Below are 14,751 nucleotides of genomic sequence, written 5' to 3' on the forward strand. Positions count from 1 at the left end.
GCTAAAATATACTATCTCCTTTAAAAATTCGCATCTTCCAAATTAGACGCAAAGTCGCAATATGAAATACCATCACCACCATTTCACCATATTTAGAAAACACTTTAAAGATGCTGAAAGTATCATAAAAATCGTCCAAAAAGTTTTGTCAGCTTAGTAAATAACGGTCTAATAATGACTAAGGAGCAATTTTCGTGACGTGAAAGTTAAGTTTCCATTACGAAACTTCTAATAAAGCACTTGCAATATTTCTATCACCAAATGTAAATCAAAATAGTACAAATATACGGTATCAGATAAAAGTTGAAGTTTTCCACTTTACACAACATCGGACGGTTGCAAAAAAAACATACAAAAACGCTGTTGGATCGTCAAATCACCGAAAAATCAGATCTAGGAAATAAACTTAGAAGCTGATGGATTTATATGTAAATTAATTCGCATGAAGTGATTGTATTCTATTTTAACTAGGTAGGATCACTAGCGTTAAACCAGGGAAAATATAATTAATATTTTTATAAATACCTGCAGGATTTAAGCCACCGGTATTTGCAGGGGCTAGTCCGCCCAAACCGAGCGCAGCTAAACCAGCTAATGGATTTTTGGTTAGTGTGGTAACCTGAAACAAAATATGGCGCACATACCAGAAGGTAACTACAAAACTCCCTTCGAATGATTCTAAACAAAAATCAGCAACATACATAAAATGATGATCATTTTTGTACGTTCCACTGGAAACAAACAAATATTATAATGAAAAACTAACGGTTTCAAGTAACCTCGTTCAATAATAATGGAATCGATTTTAAAATCAAATTACCAGCTGCCAGAGATGAGTTAATTGAATGGCGACCCACCGTATTTGGTTAGTTCTTGCATTTTTTTAAAATACATGCAAAATTTCAAAATTATTTTACGTCAACCCTGGAAATAATGCTGTCTAATACAACCCTGGGCATAATGTTGTCTATTTAATTTCAGCAAGCACAGATATTCATTGTGTTAGTTTTTGCAGGTTCCACAAAGTAACTTTTCCGGAAGCAAAACACAAGATTTATAAAAACCTTATGTCTAAAATTGGTGCTTTATACTGGCAAACCTCATATGAGATGTGATGTCATCTTATTGAAATGTAACAAAGCAGTAATTGCATTAATACGAAAAATAGATTGCTATTTAATGTAAATGGTTGCCTTGAAAGCAGTTCTGACCAGAATTCCGTATTCCATGCAAAACAACCCAATCCGATAAAATAATTGGCCATGTAACGGAGGAAGAACATATTCGACATCATCGAAACAAAACGAGAAATAGTTGTAAACCGCATTTGTAAATAATTTACAAAAGTCGTGTCTGAAATGCATGCTAAATAGCTAACGAATCAATTCCACATAACATTTTTATCTTGACAATCACTAAACTACAAGGGCACGGCTAGATATGAAAATCATGCTAGACTGTGAGAACGTCTTAGTTTGGGTGGGGAGGTAGAGCTGAGCGTCCTCTAAAGTAACCGAACTTAAGAGTTGTGTTGGATCTGTATGGACGACAAAGTTCAAACATGGGCAGATAACTTTGCGTTCCTTAAAAAAATACAGTTTCCAATGTGGGGCAATAATTGCAAACACGTGGGAACTTTTGTTAAGTAAACGATTTTCCAGAACTTTGCAAATATATAAATAAAGTGAATTTACAACCAACTGTTTCAGCAAAAAACTAATGCTTGTTTCAGCTAAGTATTTATGTAAAATTTCAATTAAGATATATAAATCCGTCTCTACAGAAATCATACATTGTCGTTGCTACCTAATTATGAAACTTGCTGAAACTTTAGATTTGGTTTGATGAGAAAATAATATGCTGAAACGTATTATTATTACATCCTACTTGCTAACAGAGTAGATAAATGGAAAGTAAAAAAAAATTCGAAACACAATTTCTTTTTTCGTTCGCAAATGTTTTGTTTTTGGAAAAGCTAAAACATTAACGAAATTATGGAAAATATGGATGTTAAAACTATTCAAAGAGTATGATATCAACACGATTTGGTATTCGATGTTTCGGGATTTTTCCAGAAACCTCTACTCAAGTACGAAACTTTCTACTATCTACTAATACTCGATGAATGAGCGTTTTTAATACCTCTATTTAAACCCATTTTTCACGAAATCTTCCAGATTAAAGGCAAGCAATTAACCTTAAGCAGCGTTGCCAGCAGACCTTGTTTTCTCGTAATAAATTATGTAAAATTCTACAACAGAATAAGAACTTTGGTAATAGATTTTTCTTTCAGTTTTTAACAAACCATTTTTTTAAATCTTCCTGGTGATGACTGAAAATCAATACTTGTGGCCCTTGGAAAAAATACTCTGTCCTACAAAATACACGCCAAAATGAATCTCCAACTTCAATGGTTGAAAATAAACTCCAAAACTTAAACAGCCACAATTTTATAACAAATTAGCAAAAATAGTAAAAAATCTTGAAAAGTTTGATAATGACTGAAACTATGCTCTACACAATTCATACAACAGTCAAACTTTAACTTAACTAGATTCTGAGGAAAGAACTTATAAACTTTAGCATGCATAAAAAAGCGCAAAATACAAGCGTAACTATAAAAACATTTCTGAAAATTCGCCGAGGCGGAATCAAATTAGAAACGCTTTCCATTTAAAGAATATACCTTGCCCTACAAAACGTATATAAACAAGACTCTTTAACTTTGCAAGTCCCTGAGCAAATAAATGGGAAAATACGACCTATACTTAATTGAAAAAAAATTCTAACACATTGAAAACTTTGAAAAATTCTTGAAAATTTCCTGATGGTGACTGAAAATGGAAACATTTTGCACTTGTAGAGCAGACTTTGATCTGCAAATATGATACAATCAAGTAATTCTCAAACTTTGCAAGTTCATGAGAAAATAAATGTCAAACTCCGGCTTGCACAAACAACTTCGTAAACAAAACGCAAGTTATCAAATTTGTCAAAAATGATGACAACTGAAAAATTAGAGCTTTGTTCACTTATAGTAAAAGACTTTACCATAGAAAATGCATCCAAAATTAACTTTCTTACTTCGCAAGTTAGGAAGGAAATACATGCTAAACTTCAACCTGCAAACCCCTCATGAAAACCAGGCGGATTTTAAAAATGTCTTGATGACTAAAACACGAAACATTTTGCACCTGTAGAAATAGACTTTAATCTACAAATCTGATACAATGGTGACTCTCTAACTTTGCAACTTCATCAAGAAATAAATGCCAAACTCCGGCCTGCAAAAACAATCACGTAAACAAAACACATTTTGTAAAATTGTCAAAAATTGCTCGACAATAACTGAAAAATTAGAGCGTTTTTCAATGAAGAAAAGTTGTTCAGTACAGTAAAGACTACTATAGAAAATGCATTCAAAATTGACTTTCTTAGTTAACAGAGAAAATAAATGTTAAACTCCGGCCTGCGAAAACCATCATGAAAACTAGACACGATTTTGATAGTCTTGAAAATCTAAACTTTGGCAGGTGTAGAAAATCCTTTATCCTGCAAAATGCATACAAAAACGACTCTCAGTTCAATAACCTCGTAAAACGTAAACGTTTTGAACTTTAGACTTTGACCTTCAATTTGGATTCAAAAGCGACTCTCTCACTTTGCAACTCCCTGAGCAAATAAATGTTAAATCTGCTAAATATCTGCGAAAGCATCATCGATTTTCAAAAATTGCCTGATAATCCTGGATCTTACTATAAAAAATGCATATTGATTGCATGAAATTGATTAACTGCTAACTAAAAAAATGTTTAACTCTGTCTTGCAAATATCCCCATAAAAACCAGACGCTGATTTACAAATTTGATTTGAAAGCGGCTCTCTAACTTTGCAACATCCTGAGCAAATAAATATCAAACTACGACCTGCTTAAATATCGGCGAAAACCCCCATGCAAATGAAGAAAAAATTGTAAAACTGCCTGATGATGACGGAAAGTCGAAACTTTGGCAGCTGTAGAAAATCCTTTACCCTGTAAAATGCATACAAAAACGACTCTCAGTTCAAGAACCTCGTAAATCAAACAACAATTTTGCAAAATTTTCAATACATAAAACGCTTTTCTCTGCCTTACAAAATGGAACCCTTTAAAAAACATGAAATGCCTTACAAACTTGGAAAGTTTCTTGACAATTAATTGATGAATACTTTAAAGAGACATTTTTTCCACATATTGAACGCATCTTGCCCTACAAAATGATAAAACATTCCTAACAAAAAACGCTATTTTACTTTAAATATATTTTGTATTTTACTATAAAACGAGCTTTTGATTAGTTAGGCATTAACGAAAAACGTAACAGATTGCTAAGCGGTAGGCATGGGTAACACAGTGGATTTTTAGGTGTTGGCGCACTAATACCGATACGGCTTATCGTGTCAATGCAACGCAATTTATGATGCAGTAAACTCATAAGACAATAAATGTGTAGGGCAGTGATGCCAGATCGGTTAAGTTAAAATACCCAAAGGGTCACTTAAAAAATCCCGTTTTCCCTATATTTTCAAAAAAAAAAATGATAAGTGAAACAAAAAAGGTTATTGGAAACGGTATATTACGAAATTAAAAAAATGTCACTCATAGTTTTGCTTCAATTTGTTTTCTTCTTATTTATTCTTTTAAATTCAAGCTTGAATTTAAATATGTATTTTCAATATATATTTTGTATTTGTCAAAGTTTATATGTAGATGGGGTAGTTGCAAATCACACTCACTGCAGGTGTATCGATTTTTGCATTCCAGTAAAGATTACTTCACGGAAATTAAAAAGACCTTAAAGAAGATTCATAATTAATTGATATTTCTTAAAACAAATTGTGGTTCCTCTCTACTTGTTAGCATTATGTAGTCCGATATATTGATATTTTCTTCCCAGCATTATTTTTTTTGCACATAAACGAAAATGTTTAAAAATATCTAGATAATTATAACCTAACACACGCCGGTTGTGTTGCTTTAATGAATGAAGTACATGAAGTCCCAACATATTTCCTTCTTGTAATCCCTAGTTGCCCCACAAGCGAAATTTCGGTAAAAACATCCGAATATTTGGATGAATGAACAGGTGTCGGATATCGTTGAAACAACGATTGAGACAACGAGTTTTCATTTTCAATCATTTCGTGCTGGAAAAAAGTTGTAACAACAGTGTTTCAATTGTTACTACTGCATTATTTTGATGACACAATATTCGAAATTTGGGTACTAAAAAACCGCTCCAAATCGAGATATTATATATAATAATTAATCAGTAAATAAGTATTTTGAGCACAAACTAGTTTGTTATTAAATTCTGGTTATCGCTAGCGCGGCGTTATAATTACATAAGACGTAATATAATTCCTGCCGACGGTGTTGAGAATCATATGGTGACTGTCTGCCATCTTGAATGAGGCTAAACGCTATTCAAGCTGTTGCGCCGTAAGCTGCGAGGTGTTGCATTGACGCACAGAGCGTCATCAACACAAAAGTGCCACACAACAGTGTTACCTATGCCTACTGAGCGGCGCACCAGGGTATTAAACGATTGTCTTTAGAACTAAGGCGCGTATTTATAAACCAAACTCAAGTCGAGACTCCGCTCATGCTCCTCAAAGTTGAAAAATTGCTAAAAATGAATCGCCCCGAGCCAAGATACTCGGCACAAATCTGACAAACTTGCCGCGGCTCAGGCTCGGATCGTCAATTCTAGTGCTTGAAACTCGAACTCATGCTCAAGCATTGTTTATAAATACGAACGTAAATCTGTTACGAACGCAATAGTGCTGACAACGCTGCTCATAAGAACTTGATTGATTACCAACGGTCAACTCCTAAGCTCACGCAGTTGCAGGTGCTAGACAAGGGTGGGGGCGGGGTTCACAGAGCCAAACAGAGTGAAGAATCGGAAGGGCCATCACAGGGGAAGAGCAAGATTGACGACAGGGGGGATTTGGGGGGTCACCAATACGATCAACTTACATCTGGCAGCAGATGCTGAGGCGGGAGCGCCGCATGAGCCGGCAGCGGTCCGTTCTTCAGCTCGAAGTAGGTAGAGGGCGCCTGAGGTGTGACGGCGGCCAAAGCAGGCCCGCCCAGCAACGCATGATGCGGGGGGCCATGATGGGGTGTTAGGAGAGGAGAAATGAGTGGGGTACTTACATCAGCGTGCGCAGGCACGGCGTAATTGCCTTGGATGGTGTAGGCCTGTCCGCCAGCTAGAATCACAGGACCGCCGACTTGAGGTTTGGGGCGGTAGGGAATGGTAGCGCCTTTAGGGGGGGACTGAAACAAACCAAACAATCACTATCTTTTCTCCTCTTCATTTGCCAGCAGCTCAAGTTGTCGGTTATAATTTGCTTAATGCCACTCACCTCGAGCATAACACTACATATGTGGTAAATGCACTGGGTAATGGCTTCGCCTGTACCCGAAATGGTTACGGCTCTTTCTGTTGAGTTGGGCAGCATTTCACTGGCTACTTGAATAGATGCTCCAGTAACTTCCCTAATTTCCTTGATTTTTGATCCCCCCTTCCCAATCAGGGATCCACACTGACTAGCTGGAACGATCAATCGTAGGGTGATCGGGGGACGTGGAACGCTGCCACTGTTTGAGTTGTCCTGGAACTGCGAACACCACTGTGTGCGGGGAACACGAGTTAACAACATTTAAAGATGCGTTTAAGAAATTTGCATATTCCAATTGCAATATATATTGGGTCCGTCTTTGGGAGCTTACACTAGAAGTATAGGCCAAACAGAAACTACCAGAGTTCTGAAACTTTCAATACAAGGTAATGATGTTGGGGCTAACTCATCTAAAATATTTTCAAGGCGGTAGCACTGCCGGTTATACCGGAAGTAGGTACTTACTCGCGTCTTTTAAATGGAATACCCTGTATATTATTACATTTTTGGGTTCTGTCGGATTTTTGGGTTATTTTGTTAAATGAACGGGGTACGAAATTTCAACCGTTGTGGAATATCCATTTTTCCACAAAAAATGACAGGTGCAGGCTTGGAAATAATTCGTTGTTCCGCCTATTTAAGTCAATCAATTTGAATATAATTTTAGCTTCTTGTAGCCAAAGGCGCTATGCCTCAATGTGCAAAAAATGAGTTTTGCATCTCTTATAAAAAAGAAGTTACGGAAAATTAAACTTGACTGTCAAAAAAGGCATATTACACCAAAAATTCAAATGGAAACTCCTATTTTTTCCTATTAAGATCGATTGAGTGACAAAAATTAAGGCAAGTTTATAAAAAGGTTTATGAGGCTAAACGTAACAGTTTCATAGTTATTGTCAATAAACTACCAATTTAGTATAATTAATTTTTTAATACTTATTTATTATTTGCTCAATTTTTAATTACAATAAATGTTAAAAATGTTGTCCGTTAGAAGCAAAGCATTGTTGAACATGCCTTGTAACAGCTCCATTTGTAGCTCTTTGAATCTCTTCAGGGGAAAGAGAGTTAAAGGCATTTCGCACCCTTGCAATGCAATATTCCTTGGTCGTTAATGGTGTAGCATAAACAAGATCTTTAATTCGACCCCATAGATAAAAATCCATGGGCGTAAGGTCGGGTGACCTAGGTGGCCATTGAAAGGGACCGTTATTGGCAAACCAACGGTTTTCAAAAATTTCGTAAAGTTTATGGAAACGGCATTGGTGCTGTGAGGGGGCGCACCTCTTATTGGTACCGTAACATGTCCCGCTCTACATTATTTATTCTGGGTTCAATTCCAGTATTTAAAATTTCAAGAGAAATTTTCCCTAGAAATTAAATACATACACAAATACATATAAATACATATATTATAAAATGCATAAGTCAACTATTAACCAGTAACCTCTCAAACTTTCGTTGTAAAAATAGACGTGAAAAATTTCGTTATTACGAATAGCACAAAACACACTAAAGTTCAAAATTTCTTGAAAATGACATTCGCGAATAGGATTGCTATTGTCGTTATTCCAGTAATGCAAGTTTCGTTTATTAAACATGCCATTTTTAGTAAATTTAGATTCGTCCGTCCATATAATATTACTCAAAAAATTTGGAATTTCTTGTATTTTTAGTAAAATAGTCTCACAGAAAGAAATGCGTTTCATGAAATCGGCTTCTTTCAAATGTTGAACTAGTTGCAAACAGTATGATTTAAATTAATGTCTTTTAAGAATCCTCGTGATGGTCGCTGGTGTCAAACCAATCCCAATTTTCGCGTCGTTTAGGGAATTATAAGGATATGCACGGAAATACACTAAAGTGGTTATCTCATTTGGCTCGTTATCAACAGCAGTTTTTCTTCTGGATGCAGAGTATTTAAATGTGCCAAACTATTTTTCCAAATTTTGAACCAGACGTCTTACAGTATCCGCTGATGGTCGGGGAGGCTCTGGATAGCGTTCGATAAAATTTCTTACTGTTCGCACTACAATTCTATGACATTCTCCGTGAATTAGTAGTAAATTTAAATAATCTTGATTAGAAAATTAAAGTCGAGCCATTGCGACAGATTAACACAAATTTCTAAAACATTTACTGAAACTGACAACTTTGGATGACAACTGCCACCCCTGATGTATGTATGTAATCGTGTTTTTTAGCTCAGATATAAAAATTGGTAGTTTATTGAAAATAACTATGAAACTGTTACGTTTAGCCTTACTAATATGCCTTTTTTGACAGTCAAGTTTAATTTTCCATAACTTCTTTTTTATAAGAGATGAAAAACTCGTTTTTTGCACATTGAGACATGGCACCTTTGGCTACAACAAGCTAAAGTTATATTCAAATTGATTGACCTAAATAGGCGAAACAACGATTTATTTCCAAGCCTGCACCTGTCAATTTTTTTGGAAAAATGGATACTATTCCACAACGGTTGAAATTTCGTACCCAGTTCATTTAACAAAATCACCCAAAAATCCGACCGAGAATCCAAAAATGTAATAATATACAGTGTGCTCCATTAAAAATAAGCGAGTAGGTACCTACTTCCGGTATAACCGGAAGTGGTACCGCCTTGAAAATAGTTTAGATGAGTTAGCCCCAACATCGTTACCTTGTATTGGAATTTTCAGAACTCTGGTAATGTTGATTTGGCGAATACTTCTAGTGTAAGCTCCCAAAGACGGACCCTGTATAGTCTATTGTCGTTTCCATAGAAAGCAATTATAGCTCCGTTGTAAGCCGCTTGTATGAGTTTCTCATTTTTTCAAATATTCACTGTACAATTGAGGCAAATTAATAAGGAAACTGAAGAAAGTAGAACCATTTATTGGTTATACCTTGGTTTTTATTAAACCAAGGAACACATGCGTTCAAGGGAAAACACAATTGCAAGAGACACATTTTAGGTTTTTAAAATACCATATTTCTTTGGTTTGCAACCATAATCAAACAGCATTTGTAAAAATACTCACCTCTTCAAACTTTTTGCATATTAGTGTAAACGCCTTGAATATTGAAGTGGTGGGCCCGGTTACCGTGACAATCCGTTCGGGACAGGAACCATCTGAGATGTTTATTTTGGCCCCTGACTGTAAAATAATTTTTTAATGCAAAAAATGCTTTATGTTTATGTTTTCATTGTTGCTTACTTCTTCTCTAAATCGTTTCACTATCTCTCCTTTCTTTCCTATTATACTTCCAACTTCCTGAAAACAAAAAAAATAAATTGTTATAAAACTTGCACAGAAACAATTAAATATAAAACTGATGAGTTTTTACGATTATTTGCGTTGTGGGAAAGAACTTATTCCTAATATATTACTGCGAAACTTTCAAAAACTATACAGTATGTGTACTTATCTTGTGGCCACATAGACATTTTTTATTATTCATTTAAGAAATAAAGTGATTGGAAATCATACGTTTTGAAAGGTTGAAAAATACAAAAATACAACTAGCAGATATACGTTTCATCAGTTACATACGATGTTTCTTAGAAAATATGAATTTAATTCAAATGTAAGATATTTGTTCGTAAGTAAGTGTAATTCAAAAGAGTTCTGCCGGTAGTACAGACCTAAAAGCCCGAAAAACTCACCAATTTCAAGCAATCGAGCGAATGTCTAATTTTTCAATAGCAATGCATTATTTGATTGAAAGATAATACACATCAGAAGAATTGCACATTTGTTGTATACATTCAGCCACATTCACAAAATCTTATAAACTATGAAGACTTGAAAATGAACTGTTTTTGTTTCCAGAAAAAGATGCCTGATTCAACATCAAGCTTGTGACCAGTGATGTCATTTTTGTTTTTTGAGAAGAAACACAAGTTAAACTTGATCGCGTTGACTTGACTGTTTGAGGCTTTTTGGGAGGAAACACTGTCCGCAATTTCAACTATACACTTTCCTCTATTTAAAAAAATATATATTTGTGTCTTTTTGGGCATTTATTTATTTTTAATTAATTTAATTGACACATTGACTTCCAATATTTTATACTCTTCAAAGTTTCACAACATTTCTGTAAAAATTTGCAATTCGTGAAAACTACAAAATTTCTAGTCTTTTTGCTTCTATTTCCCTTCAACCACTCATTCAGTCCATAGCAAATTCACTTCAGCAAGTTGTTATATTATCAAACTTTTTTTAAATTTGAAATTCCAAAGTGTTTGAAAATTCTAATATGAAAATGATCGATACTTATTTAGAACTCTTTTGGCGAAATGAATACCGATTTCCAGTTCAGAAATACACAGAGCGTGTAACATAAAAATTACCATTTTTCTATTACAAGTGATTGTTGTGTTTTCTTTCTTGAGGAATTATAAGAAAATATCAAATTACAACTCGTAATATACATATTGATAAACTACCTATGAGAACATATGGTTTTCAAATAAATTCAGAAGCTTATTTGTGGACGTTTCATTCATTCAAGTGAGAGTAAAGCCAAGAAAATTTTTCCTCGTTTGGGATTAACAATTTCTTTTCAAGTTGTTCCCTTTTCGTAAAATTTTGCACATTTTGTTTTTTTTTAACTGAGGGAAATCATTGAACAATGAAGCCTCATAGAGTGCATAGAAAATTATAACCTTATTTGTCTGTACTATTTATTCAAATAAACCAACAGCAAGCAAACATTGCATAAGAAACCTTTACACGCAGATATACAGGGTGCTCTGAATCTCAACTTATATATCGGCTAACATTCGTAGAAATATCAACGCAGAATCAAACGCAAATAAATTGAGAGTTTTGATACCAAAAATCCAAATATATTCTATAATAAATCGTATCAATTAACACACAAACCCCATAGACAATTGCAATAAAATAATCTCTCATTCAAATTCTGCAATTATTTCAAAAGTGTTTATATTTGCTCGAAAACTGGTAGACACTAAAAAAAGAATAAAAAACAAATCGCAGAGCAAGTAGCTCGTATCGTAAACGGTAGTCATGCTTAACGCTGAATATTTTCCAAACAAATCATCAGTGCATACCTTGGCAACGATTTGAGACTGACCCAGGTCTGTTTGTTTAAGCTTTTCGCCAACTTCTAGCCACTATCAATCTATAATTAAATATTTTTAATTGGCACCTCTTAAAAGTGAAATGCCTGTCTTTGCAATGGCAACGGAAGCGATTAGATGTCTATTTGCAAAATATATTGCACGTACTAATAAATTGATTGTATAACGAATATCGGAAAAGTTTAATGCATCCACGTTAGTTCTGACACTAAACTTGTATCGAGACACGGCTCGTGAGAAATGAGTAATTGCATGGAACAACTGTTGCGGTAGTCTGAAACATTTATGCTTAGAATGCATGTTCTGTTCAGAACTGTTATGAATTAAATTCTAAAGCTGCAAAATGCATTTATGATTTGACTATTAACAGTTCATTATCACATTTCCTCCTACGAGTATAAAGTTTTATGTATATGAATGTGTACATGTATGGCCGATAAGAGTAGAAGAGTCCAAAGATGATAAAGTAATTAATAATCAACTAGCATTGATGACTGATAAATTTCTAAATTCAGTAAATAATTTAATTAAGAATTCGTTTTCTATCAATTTGAAATCGAATTTCGGCTGTATTGGAAATCGAATTCTACGGAACGATATATGTATACAGGGTGTCAAGACAGATCTAACATCAATTTATTAAATGCTATTTAAGTTATGCCAGTTAGAAATTGTTGGTATACAAAAAAAATTGTTAATTTTTTGTAAGTTAAAGTGTTTCAATAGGACACTACATAATCCTAAACATTATTTATTAAACTTTTTCTGTCGTTTATTCATTTTTCAAATCTCAGAATGATTACGTATTCAGGCCTAATGTATTATTAAGAGTGTCATATACTAACGTCTATCAAACTGAAACAAGAGACAATTATTTCGAATATTTCCCTCGTATGATAATCTGTCCGTTTGAAGTGTGCAATTATCGAAAAATTACAGCGGTAATTGCACAGTGTGCAATTATCACTCAACGATAATTGCATTGTTTACGAAAAATATTTGATAGGTGTCTTCATGATAAATTAGACATCAAATGTCTTCCTGACATACCTAAGATATTCAAATTATATTTAATAAACATAAGTAATAAAATTAAAAGTGTAATAAAATATAATAGAAATAAAATGAATCCACATTTTACTTTGTTTACTCAGGAAATATTTATAAAAAATACACTCGTGCATCAAAATAAACAGATAATTTAGCATTCGAGCTTGTTGTCTTGTAAAAACTGCATTCGTTTATTTTCACATTGGAACGAAAAAGCCCTCCTCCTTCGGAGTCGGGCTTTTTCGACACAATATGAAAATAAACTCATGCAGTTTTTAGACAACAAGCTTTTATGCAAAATTATCGGTAATTTTGAAGCACTTGTGCAATTACCCCCGATTATATTGTTGAATAAATAATTATGTTCCACTTTACTGAGAAAAGGGAAACGTCCCTTTTTGACAAGATAACATGGGTGAAACGCCCAAGTAAATATTAATCGCTCTAAAACGCAATATGTGTCGTGTTGCTGCTGCTGTACGCTCTCGATTTTGGTCAAATCCTAAACAAAGAAAATTTATTTTTAGATTTTGCCAATTTAACAAAGGTGTAGCTTTTGCTTATTGTGCATATTATATTAGTTCGGGTGTGGGGTTTGCCTTCAAATTGTCAAATTCGGTCCTAAGTAAATCTTTGGAAGTCACTTTCAGTCAATTTTACCAGGAAAACGAGATAATAAAATAACTTTCACAGAGACGGAAGACTTTAAATCGATTTCTTCGATCAAAACGTTTGTAGTAGGTAAATCTTCCGAGTCAAAATAGATAAAATATCTATCACTACAAAGGAACGTTTAAACCATTTACAGACTCAAAAAATCTTCCTATGGCAGCTAAAATGTATGTTTATTTTTGATGAATTTATTTGATAAAATAAGAAAAATTGCTATATTTTTAGTTACCAAAATACTTTTGAAAATTTATTCATCGGTTTTTTCATTCAGCAACACTTTTTGCTACTCTTAACTTGTACGTCATTCATAAATGTAGGTATTTCTATAAAATGTGTGATATCTTTTTTACTTAATAAAATGTAAAAACTGTAAGGTTTTTACAGCTCAATCTGATCTTCGGACTTTGGAAAAAAGAAAAATCACAGTTTTGTGATTTTCGAAAACAAAATATTTTTTATATTTAATTTTAAACCCTGCCAATATCGGCAGCACCCGTACGATTTCCTGTCAATTACAAAAATTCATCTCCTTCAGTTACAAGCAGGTTTATGAATTTTTTTACAGTAAAAAAGTAACGCCGGTTCGCTTCTTGCTACTTTAGATAAATATTCTGCTTTTTCCTTTACAATCTTTTTAATAGCTCAGTCCGATAATATCTCGCTTTACCGTCCACATAAAGTGCCTCTAAACCATAAAATATGAATCATAACTTAAAATTTTATTTGAAAATTATTAGGAAACTCACAGGAAGATCGGGGGAAAATATGAAATTCTAACCGGGATCACAAATAAAAGGCTTCTTTAAGTCTTAAATCCTATTACTGCGTCTATGTATGGCTTTTCGAAATTATATTTTCCCTGAACAAAATCTCCCCAAAGACGATTTTGATGAATTAGAGAGGAATCGAATTAATGGAATTTTTTAATTATGGAAATTGCACTAGTATTTGCTAAATTTTAAGTGCCAAAGCCAATTTGCGGTGAATGTTTGTTCAAAACAAACACTACAAGGTTGATCTTCTGAATAAATCATAGATGTGAGGTGATTTTTCGGCAAAGTAGTTTTGCTAGAAAAATGACCCTCAAATATGTGAAAACGCTGGGATTCTCGATTTAAAAAATCAATAGCACTTTGATGATCTAACGATTCGAACAATCGGAATCGCCAGGATTATAAACGATCATCACATCACGTAAACGAAATGCAAAACGCACTTTTTTCCTTGACATTTACTTAATTATTATTGATTGGCTCGTAGACATAGAAGCTAGCTGGTGTTAATAAATTATTACCAATTACAATTATTAGTAAAATGAAGACTTATTGTCAATGGGAGATAATTGAGAATTATAAACGACATTGAAATGTCTCTACATAAATAAATAATACAATGTTTCAAAACTCGTAACGAAATTACTTTTAAGTTGAAACTGGTAAATTTTCGGGCTTTTAGGACGTGACGGAAAATAATTTAGGACATTCCAG

General features: G+C 33.8%; 1 protein-coding gene across 9 annotated transcripts in view; it reads right to left on the reverse strand.

Moving 5' to 3' along the window:
- LOC109534913 (poly(rC)-binding protein 3) overlaps window positions 1-14,751 on the reverse strand; it is a 169,966-nt gene that overhangs the window by 13,958 nt on the left and 141,257 nt on the right. For 6 of the 9 annotated variants that reach the window (XM_048660902.1, XM_048660898.1, XM_048660901.1 and 3 more), the window contains 5 exons: window positions 9,651-9,707; window positions 9,474-9,590; window positions 6,415-6,681; window positions 6,023-6,325; window positions 526-619 (listed from right to left, as the gene is read on the reverse strand). In XM_048660902.1, coding sequence (XP_048516859.1) covers window positions 526-619; window positions 6,023-6,325; window positions 6,415-6,681; window positions 9,474-9,590; window positions 9,651-9,707 — 838 coding nt within the window. The remainder of the gene's footprint in view (window positions 1-525; window positions 620-6,022; window positions 6,326-6,414; window positions 6,682-9,473; window positions 9,591-9,650; window positions 9,708-14,751) is intronic. The other 3 variants (XM_048660905.1, XM_048660904.1, XM_048660906.1) reach the window with 1 other exon arrangement.

Source organism: Dendroctonus ponderosae, unplaced genomic scaffold, assembly GCF_020466585.1.
Source record: "Dendroctonus ponderosae isolate FM_Combo_2020 unplaced genomic scaffold, Dpon_F_20191213v2 Dpon_F_20191213_1, whole genome shotgun sequence".
Lineage (NCBI taxonomy): Eukaryota > Metazoa > Arthropoda > Insecta > Coleoptera > Curculionidae > Dendroctonus > Dendroctonus ponderosae.